The sequence below is a fragment of the Gymnodraco acuticeps genome, unplaced genomic scaffold (assembly GCF_902827175.1).
Source record: "Gymnodraco acuticeps unplaced genomic scaffold, fGymAcu1.1, whole genome shotgun sequence".
Classification (NCBI taxonomy): Eukaryota; Metazoa; Chordata; class Actinopteri; order Perciformes; family Bathydraconidae; genus Gymnodraco; species Gymnodraco acuticeps.
This window is the reverse complement of record NW_022991973.1, coordinates 960,937-971,800: the sequence shown is the minus strand read 5'-3', so window position 1 is coordinate 971,800 and position 10,864 is coordinate 960,937. Positions and strand designations below refer to the sequence as shown.

Genomic DNA, 10,864 nt, shown 5'->3' with positions numbered 1-10,864 from the left:
GAATATGTCTCCTTCCAGATGTAGGGGAGTCGAAACACATGCCCGGGTGCAGATGACATGTTTAATAACTGTCAACCACACGTTAGCATGCTCAAAATTCAAGTCTGTATGCAAACTAGCTTCTTTTTAGGTTCAGAAAAATAACATATATGACCACACTGTGAAGGCATCACAGGATAAACATGATTTATCTAACACACAATGTTCTGTGTTGTACATGTTGACAGTGTGATGAGCACAATACAATTTGACTGACACTTGCAAATAATCCTCAGCACAGCCTGGTACCAACGATTCATTTAGACATTCGAGACCGACACTGTTCCTCGAATGAGTAAATTGTCCGAATCAACACGTTAGTGTGTGCAAACAGCCTAATGTACCTAACAGATTAGATATCCATGAGCTCAACAGTCACTAGCACGGACAAACTTGCGCACATCGGTGCCCATCCCCCTCCTTGTCCGACTCAGCACTCGGTTACACAACATATACAGGGATTACTCTTCATAGCATGAGATGAGCTGCTCAATGAGTGGCCTTTTATCATGGATGCCCCTTAGTGCTATTAAGCACACACAGGGAAGGAGGCTGACAAAGACATGAGAGACTCTGAGCAGAGATTTTACCTGTTGTGGACATTTGAATAGTTACTCTCAAAAAATACACTAGATATGTCACGCTGGCCCAAATGCAGACATCAAACTGAACAATGCGACTGAAAGCAGAGAGGAAAAGGTGAAGAGATTTCTGGGGACGTTTTAGGAAGGCTCTTCTAATTTTCTGCTTCTATTATTGATGTTAATTGATCTGCTATGAGAATCCACTATGGGCCTACTCTCTTTTCAGTGTGGATTGGCTAGTGTGGGAGACACTGGAGTGTAATCTGCTGGCATTAACTTGCTCTCTAAAAAAAGCACTCTCGACAGGGATTAGATTATCATGGCAAGGTCAGCTCAGACTCGCTCTGAATGTCTCCCTTTATGTTTCTCTATCACTTCCTATCTTTCACTTGATCATTTCTTCTTTCATCCTTGGTTCTGTCTAATATCTCTGTTAGGTTTGGTTATTAACACTGCAATTAATTTCAATAAGCACTTAAGTATAGATCATGCTGCCAACGCAAAAGAAAACATAACAGATTAACACAGATTAAATTCACAGGACGTTGTGGTACAGTGCCCTCCTCCAAAGCCTGACACAGAAAACTAAAACTTCAAATAGAAACACAATGTTCTTTAGAGAAAAGTAAGATTAGAGTAATAAACAATTGTGCTCTTGTGGTTTGAACAGGACAATGAGACACACTTGATTTATTCTCAGTAGAGCAAATGAAAGATTAACACCCTGATGACATCTTCAGTTTGAGTCATGCCCTTTATTTTGGTTTACGAAGAGACTTGTCAATTCTTACACATTTTTGATGATGTATAAAGCTTCGCCAAATCATTCTTTGTATTATCTATTCATCTGCAAATGTTCTCTAAATGTTTCAGTATATTGTTTGGACTACAAAACATTAGACATGTTGTGGTCATGATTTGAGTGTTTACATAATCCATCAATGATTTCGGCAGTCAAAGTCGAAAACGTAACGATAGGCTGGAGGTTTTTAAAATAAAAACAGCAAAATCTCGTTACTGCAGACGGCACTTTTGAAATGGACTGGGATTTGCTCTTTTGTGATATGCAGATCTTTTTAAGATCAAGATTCTCAAATTACATAAAAGATGTGAGGTGCAGTACAGAACAACGTGTGTCACTTCCTGTTTCCTGCTATGATTAAGGTAAGGATTGAAGGGTAAGGCGATACCTGCGATTTACCCTTGAGCAAAAGAATGACAGCTGGCAGCAGGGTCTGGATTAGGTTTCCCATAGGGGGTATTGCATCTTTTACACCACCGCTCCTTTGGAGTAGAATGGGCCGATAAGTAACCTGACTCCCTCAGACCCATCCAATCTCGTCTCCCTCTGTCTCAATGGGGCCAAACAGAAGGGATCTGTGAACGCCTTACTCATCCCTCCCATCTTCCATCTGGACATTTTGCCAGTGTTTGCACTCCAGTTCCTCCACTGGAGACTTAAAGGGCAAGTCCTTTTTTTATATCCAGGAAGCTTTCTGATTCATTAAAAAATCCTTTCAATACTACACTTAAAGAGGAACGCTGCACTGGATTGTTCTAACGCCATGACAGAATCAGAAATCCTTAATTTACCTGATAAATTACTTGAGGCTAATTGGACTACAATGATCTTCATAAAAACAATTAGCCAAGTATTTGAAATAACAATAGTAGTGGTAGTACAGAAGGAGTTAACACATTTACAACCTGTTATTTCGTTAGACATTCATTTGATGATTTTCTTATTTGCCACAAGGTAGAACAAAAACATCTCTGTTGCCCAAGTTGACATATCTAAACTGAGAATAATTTGGCTGTCATTAAACACATTTATTCTCATGGCATTATACAGCACTTAAGTAATTCCCTTTTTGTTGTTTTAAATATATATTTTTGAGTGTTTACATTCCCATCTGTTAAGTCAGCTTTGGTTGTTTAATAAGTTTGACTCCCCTTGTGCCAGGTAGCTTAAACAACACACCCCATACAGACAAAGACAACATGGGAGAGACAGGTAACATATGTTCACATTGCACTGAATCCAATATGTGGTCCATCTGTAAGCTCTGCTGTTACAACATCAGAAGAGAGGATGCACACTCAGCAAGAATGTACACACACACACACACACACACACACACACACACACACACACACACACACACACACACACACACACACACACACACACACACACCATTTTTAGAAGCAGGATAACATATTGTGCAGACTGTGTGAAGACAGTTATCCTTTACTGTTATTCTTACTGCTTGAGACACTATAAATAAAGTACTCAACATGCACATCTTTTACTTTTTAACTTTCTATTTTAAGATAAAAATCATGATGTACATTTTGTTGATAAGTGCTGCTATTTACTGGCATGGCTAACTCTTTCAAACGGTGAGAAAAAAAGGAGTTGGTATACAGGAGATTTGGGATGTGAGCCACCGGCACATGCTGTGTTTTAACAACCTCACACTGCATTCTCAGGAACAACAGCATAATGACTTTGACCTGTTTTGATTGGCCATATCTCCTGGGGTTCTTTACAATGTCCTCTGCTTGAGGTACCACACAGGAGCTAAAAGACCCAACATGTAATGTATTGGGGTCGGTCATCTCCTCAATTCCTTGAGGCCTTTTTTGTTGTTGTAATAAATGCTGTTAACAAAGCCAAGCAGTGGGATTTGGGTTTTCTATAGGCTAATCTGTCCTTGTGCAATATATTTGTTGTAGTTTTGTACAAATGTTTGCTCTTGTAGTCCCATAATGGGTTTGGCACTGTCTATTAGAAGCTGTCCTTTTGTTGTTTCCATTTACTCCAGATTAAGGAGAACAAAATGTCTCATCCCATTGTCACACAAGGGAGCTGCCCAAAGTGGAGATGGGTTTACCCCTCACATCTTCCTGTCTGCACCCCTCCCCCTCCCAGCAACAAGCCCCTGACCAGACCCCAGTCTCCTGACCTAATCTAGATGATTAAATCATTTTTCTTTACCACAAATTTGGTCCCCCTGCTACTCTTGTCTGGTAGTCGTCGCACACCCTCCCCTATTGATCGTCATGCTGAGGAGATTACCCTAATAGCTGGGATTACCTCCCCACATGTTGGTTGGCCACATACACGGGGGGAAGGGGGAGAGCCGGGGATGGTGCATGTTGTGCATGATGTGCAAGTGTATAGAAGAAGGGTGGGAGGGCTGGAGGAGTAAGAAATAGAACAATCTGTGTTTGTTTATTGTCTTTCAGTGCTAGAACATAAAAGAGCTACATCCTCTAACATGTCCAATTGCCTGTGGGAGGGGATCCCTCAGTGCTAACATTGATGATCAGTCATGAGACAACAGCAGGACAGACAAACCCCCTGAAGACCTAGTTGACACATATTCACCCCACTCAAGCTCATTAACTACATACATCCAGGGTTTAAAGACTAATGGCATCACCTTGCACTGCTGAATACTAAGAAACAATTACTTGATTAACAAAAACCTAATCTCCCAACAATATTAATATTTGGTTCATTTTAGCAGACACTTATCAAGCAAGCATTATTACCCTTTTTCTGTTATGCCATTGTAAATGAATGCCTTTTTTCCATACTGTTAGTCAGACAAAAATGGCACCTAAGGCTCTGGGGAATTGTGGCAGGTATTCCCATTATTCTCAGACTTTAATATAGGCTAAATCACTAAGTAATAACGAACATATCTGTTAGTTGCAGCTCTCTAGTTTACTTATCACCTAATCTACCAGCTCTGACAACAATAACCACAACAATCTACTGGCCAGCTCTGACCCATCCACATGTTTCACAATGCATCAATTGGATATCTCTGGTTTAGTGACTGCTGGCCGAGAGGTGTTTTACTCTTACTAACAAGTGCCAGAGGTGGAAGAAGCTCGAAATCAAGATGTTATTATTTCCACAGAAGCAGGCAAAGAGAGGGAGAGAAAGAGAGACTGGAGGCCATTGAGACAGTGCAGAGAAAAGGAATTCCGTTAATCCGCCGCTGATCTGGTACAATGGCAGCCTTGTTGTCTGTCCCATTTGCACTCACTTACCACAAGTTTGCGTGCGTTGACAATGTCCACTGCTAGCCTGTTCACAGCTGTGGCAAACCGCAGTAAAGATAGTAATAATAGCCCGATAATGGTGATGGGGGAGACTTGTCGCTAGCTGCTCCAGCACGAGACCCAGAGGACACTTGGCCGAGTGTTTTACTACAACTGACATCCATATTACTGACTCACTCACGAACCGTTGTACTTAACTTTCGCCCACACAAACTCTCCGAAACAGAACACCCACAAGCGGACTGAGCCCCTCCAGCATCCCACCCGGTTTGTCCCCACTATCTTCAGTTAGTTACCCGTCGTTAGGCTTCTTACCTTAGGGTTAACGTTAGGCGGCAGGTCGCTCCTGCAAGAATCCCATCACCGATCAAAAACAAACAAACGATGGCGATCTTTGTTTGGAGGATGAACACTTGTCGACAAATCAGGTCGTCAGTTAACGGTTCATCTATTTTAGGTTAAAAAAACTTCCCCTGTCTTTCAATCTCAGCAGCGGTGCACCTGGACCTCCCGTCCTCCTCCTCCTGCGCAGCGGCGGCTGCGATGGGGACACGAGTGACGCGAGAGATAACGTTATTAACGTTAATAACAAGCCGCGCGAATGATCTCTGCGTGCGCGCGCTGACACTGAGCTGAAAGGTGACCAGTAGTGCCCGCGCGCGGGACACTTATCTTTAGATCAACGTTGGTTTACTCGAGGATATTAACACGTGAATGGCCTCTAATCGGTGGTCCTCTTTAAACACTCAGCCATTTATAAAGGGGACAAAGTTCACTCAAACCTTATGTGATATTTCCAGTGGCGGTTCTTGACCAATTGTACCAGTTATTTGATCAGAGGTACAAAAAGTGTTAAAGATTTCAACATTTGTGTTTTCATTAACAGAATATGTGTTAGTAACTTAGTTACAATTTTAATAAATTACATTTATGAAAAAAAGTTCAGCTAAAGTTAAAGCACAGTTTTAGCACTATCACATGGTATTATGATAGTCCCTTCTTCCACAGGGGGTCCAAGTTTACCTTTAGCAGCTGCAGCATTTGATGTGAACATATTATGTCACTAATTATAATCCAGTAATGTACATTATTCCGTTGCTTACATATTACCATGCCAACTATGAGTATTATGTTGCTCTGCTGTAGAGGGAATTATATGCTTAAAAAAATAAGCACTAGGGGAAATGTAAAGGAAAGTATGCTTTATAACCAATAACAAAATAAAAACATTTTATTCCCCTAACTTTTCACAGGAAAAAACAAAACCAACTTATTTACATATGTATACATGTTGAACCAAAAGTAATACAGCTATAACCTTGTTTGTTGGCCTCTCGATAATCATAGAACCATTTTGTGTGTGTCTTGATGTGCAATGGGCATCCAGTATAGGTCCAATCTGAGGATCATTGACCATTCAGCCTTAGGATTTCAAATGGGAAATAAGTGTTCAAATCAAAAGGGTGAGGTCATAAAGTAATAGATTTCTAAAGAAATGCACCTGTTGTTAGAAACGTGCTCTGCTATACTTTTCAAAGAAAGGCTTTGTGTTGTCCTTTTTTATGGATGATGTGTTTTTCTTCCCTTAGCACCTTCTCTTTACAAGAGTAAATGCTGCTGCTTGTTGTTAGTCATGTGTTTGTCACCAGAGGGCTCACTTTCAGAGAAAGCATATAACATACTGAAAGAAGCTTGTTCAGACCTCCTGCTTTTGGCACAGTGAAGTGTTGTATTCTCATTTTTACAAAGGGTGGCGACAAAGCTTCATCACTGCAGTACGTTCATCTGGCATGCGGTGTAGTATGATCTCCATTATCTAACTCATTTATAGACCTGGAACAGATACATCTCACCACGTTTTTGTCTTGTGCAAAAATACATCCGGAATTGTTAACACCACTGACCCACAATGTGGGTGCCAATTGGAATAGTTCATGTCTAGTAGTGTATTTTTTTACATTTAAGGTGGCTTTTTGCTTATTTTTTTGCTTTTCTTTGTCAGGGAAATAGTGTTTGGTTGTCATTCACAGTTATTGTTGAGGATATGTGTTTACAAACATATCTTGAAAATTAAATAGGAAAATTCATATTTCTTCAAGCATCAAACAAAAAGCTGATGCTGTATCGGAACACAGCTGAACAATGTGGATGCCAAAAGAGTACATTTAACAGATCTGTATCTCTTTATTTATTTATTTAATCTGAAAAAAAATCTGTGTTGATATCAGGCAGTAATTAATCAGTCAGTTTGTGCAGTAGATGCAAAGATCTTTGTCCGATCAAAACATCTGCGCAACAGAGGAACATATTTTTGATGTAATTAATGATTTGTTTCTGTATCACACTGTTGCCAATGAAATCATGAACAAAGCATGTTTTGTTCAGCTAGTGTATTAAGATGGCTCAGTTTCGACAGACCAGCATTAATCAACTTCTCCACTCTTCCGCCTATTCCAAACTAATCTCATTTAGTCATTTGCAGCTGATGTTCTTTCCACTATCAACGATTTATAATGAAGAATCATCTCTGCTTCTCAATCTAATCATGAAGCAACGCCCCAGATATAAATAGAAAAATAACAGACTTTGATACATTTTTATTTTCTGTCAAAGTCCTGTCAGAACTTTCACCTGCTTGTAAGGTCGAAGTGCCTTTTTATGATAAGCATATTGTTACATGCAGCCACAAAGCAAACAAACAAGCACCCAATTGGCTTACTTATTAATTTTGTCACGTGACACTTTTCAAAACACAATGTTACAAAGGGCTTTATAACCAACTCAAATCAAACATCAAAACCAACCGACAGTAACACTACATTTTCTGCTGCATAACACAGCAGGTATGAGCTCCAGTAAGGAAGAAGGAAGTAGGGACAACGTTTAACAAAGCGCAGCACACAGAGAGAATAATGTTAGGCCTTTTTCCAGGTGATATTTTCTTTTCTCATGTGATATGGCCATTTGAATTATACTGTGGCTGTAGTTACAATTAAAGGTTAGAGTGCCGACAAATGTTGCACAATTGCTTTCTAACTGTATTCTCAATTGCATGATGCATTTAAGAGTGATGACAGTGATATCTAGAATTTCAGCTTATGTCTAGACAACTGTTATTAAAAAAACAAATTGTTGATTTTTTGTTTCCTTTAACACAAATCATAAAGAACATTTTATCACTTGTTTTTATTGTACAAATTAGTAGATATAATGTGGAGAGGGAATGGAAAACAAGTCGGAATCCAGTCAATTTAAGAAAACTATTTTTATTTGTATTTGCTATATCTCTGTTGTTTTAGTGTTTCTGTTGCATGTGACATCTGGTCTGAATATGCAGAGAGGAAATATGATTGGGTGGAGCCTGAATTCAGGGTGGGTGTCTTCCACATTGTTGTTGTTTTCCACCCTCATGATAATCCCATGTTGGGCAGAAGAGCTGTTGCAGCCCGAAGATTTACCTCCTTATTACCTCCAGGTAAGATTTGTTTTTATCCATTTAGCTTAGAATAAATGTGCAGAAATGTGACAGCTAATGTGAATATTTACCTTAAAGTTGCTTACAATCACTATACTTAGTTTACAGTTTTATGTCTGAAGGAAGTTATTCAAAAAGAGAACACATCACATCTGCTATCTCTCTGTAACTTTAAATAGTTTAGTTGGTTGATTATTACACTGTTAGTGGAACATTTAATTAGTATAACTGTATGTGGCAAATGCCTCAGATCTGGTTGTTTCCAAGTGATTATTGCACATTTTGATGACAAAAACGGTTCAGATGTGAGAATGTTAGTGTTAAATTAATTACTTTTGAATCCAAATCTGAAGCAGTAACTTTGATATTTTCCTTGCCTTTTGCTAATAACCAATATTTTTGTTCAATACAGTCACACAGTTAAAAATTCAAATTCTGTTTTGGGTTAAAAAATACAAACTTTTAAATGTACTTAAAGACTGGCTGACTTTCGTCATCTACAGAGATATGAATAAAAAACCATCGTGTAAAATGTTAGTATTAAAGGAGTAAAAAATATCTTCATCTAAGTATGTATTCTCTAAATATTAAGATTACACTGGATTGTGAATATCCTTAATTTCACATTTACATTTTTTAGATAAAGTGCAAGGGCAAATGGGTTTTTAGATTTTACACATTACAACTAAAACTCTTATTTCAACAAGTTATTTTGCTAAAGGAGAGATAACGTGCCATTTCCCTGGTAGATTCAAGCATTATATATATATATATATATATATAATGCTTGAATCTACAAGCATCTAATGTCTGCAAATCCAACATGTATACTGTTTGTTTTTGTGAATACTTTGAATAAATAGTCACACACTTAGATATAGTTAAAGCGTATAGACTATATAGATATTATTGCATGATAAAAATAGACTGCAGGAGAGTTGACTGGCTTTTCAACTTCAAAGGGTCAATTAGTTAAATCACCTTATCTTTTTACCCATGTTTCCTCTCAGAGAAGTTTGATTCTTCGAGGTCTAAATCAAATTATCTAACTCTGTGGGTAACACTTAAGTGTAATTTGTTTATCTGACAAGGCTAATGTACTTATTTGCTCATGAACTGCAGCGCCTATTATGCAATAATCATTTCCTCTTTCCTTGCAGGGATTGATGACCGCCTGCTAATAAACAGACAACCAGAACTTACATATTTAGTTCAGTACTGCAGAAGAAGGATAAACATTGCAAATAAAAGCAGTTAAACCATCAACAGGATTTTATTTTTAAGAAAGCAAAATGTCAAGCAGTGACTCAAAGAGACTTGATGTTTTCAACAGTATCCTGAATGGTTGCATTGGAGGCCTTTACTGTAATAATTCCCACCTGTTTTTTCACAACACGAGCCTCAACTTTGGGCTGGAGGGTTTTGATGATGATGGATCCCCCTGGGGACGGATATTCATCTCTGTGGTTTACTTTGTTGTGGCTACAGCAGGAGTTTTGGGGAACCTGCTTGTGATGTTCCTGCTGTACTCGACTCACACCATCACCACAGGCATCATCAACTTCTTTGTGTTCAACCTAGCTTTGGCCCAACTCCTCTTCTCCATGGTCTTGCCTTTTTGGGCCATAGACATTGCAATGGACTACAGCTGGCCCTTTGGCCTGGCCACATGCAAGGCTGTGTCCTTACTCACTGCACTCAATGCCTTTGCGAGCTGTTTTTTTCCTCACAGCAATGAGTTTGACCCGGTACTGCTTTGTGGCTACTGCTCTGAGGCCCAGCGCCTCCCTGTGCAGTAGGTCTTGCACTTCTCGGGTGGCCACAGTGTTTATCTGGGCTGGAGCACTCATAGCAGCGATGCCCCGAGGTTTGTTTGCAGAAGTAAGAAGTGTGGGCAACGACACAACATGCCTACTCCGGTTCCCTGATGGTACAGCCTGGCTTGGGATCAACCAGCTTCTGAGACTAGTGCTGGGATTTCTGCTGCCCTATGCCATTATCATCACTTCATACCTGCTCCTGCTGCGCTTCCTCTGTCGGCATAACCTGAAGGGCAGCAACTCTCGGCGAAAGGCTGATATTTCCAAGTCTGTGGCAGTGGTGGTGCTCTCATTCTGCGCCTGCTGGTTACCCTACAACCTCCTCACACTTTGGGGTGCCTTGATCCAGCTTGACATCGTTGATATCAGCCCTTCATTCTACTTGGCTCAAACGTACTTTTTCCCCCTGGCCAACTGCTTGGCTTTCACCAGCAGCTGCCTTAACCCTGTCATCTACTGTCTGGTGAGGAAGGAGTACCGCGTGGCTCTCAATAACGTGCTGTTCAAGTTGAGCCTTGCTATCATGTCCAAGGTGCCCTATGGCATTAATTCTGAGGAGGGGTCGGATCAAACTGGGCAGCTGGCCATCCCTCTCAATAACATGTACAGTGAGACAATTGTGACCAACTCAAAGAGTTACGCCCCTCTGACGGCACTGCCAACAGTGGTGTCCACCATGTAAACACAATGATACAATTATTCTCGCCTTTAGTTTAAAGTAACAAACATAGGGTGTTTTTCTTAAGGTGCTTCAGAAGGACCTGTGTTTTCCTGTGAGGATGTATAGTACGTAAGTATATATATATTTCTGGTTTGTTGTGATTAAGCTGCTTCATAAACTCACCGTAGCTCTTGTGGCTCTTGTG

The 10,864-nt window shown here is 39.9% G+C and overlaps 2 protein-coding genes across 3 annotated transcripts in view; one reads left to right on the top strand and one right to left on the bottom strand.

Moving 5' to 3' along the window:
- The window catches only part of LOC117536189 (zinc finger protein 516-like), a 16,875-nt gene extending 11,573 nt beyond the window's left edge, over positions 1 to 5,302 (bottom strand). Inside the window, exon 1 of one of the 2 annotated variants that reach the window (XM_034200961.1) lies at positions 5,019 to 5,302. The gene's annotated coding sequence lies outside the window, so the exon portion shown is untranslated. Of the gene's footprint in view, positions 1 to 4,691; positions 4,833 to 5,018 lie in introns of those variants that run through there. The other variant, XM_034200962.1, reaches the window with a different exon arrangement.
- Positions 5,303 to 8,113: 2,811 nt separating this feature from the next.
- On the top strand, positions 8,114 to 10,764 carry LOC117536140 (relaxin-3 receptor 1-like). Its single transcript, XM_034200885.1, is given in 3 exon segments — positions 8,114 to 8,178; positions 9,339 to 9,896; positions 9,898 to 10,764. Coding segments are annotated over 2 exon segments (1,209 nt in total). The 5' UTR covers positions 8,114 to 8,178; positions 9,339 to 9,470; the 3' UTR covers positions 10,681 to 10,764.
- Positions 10,765 to 10,864: the final 100 nt, after the last annotated feature.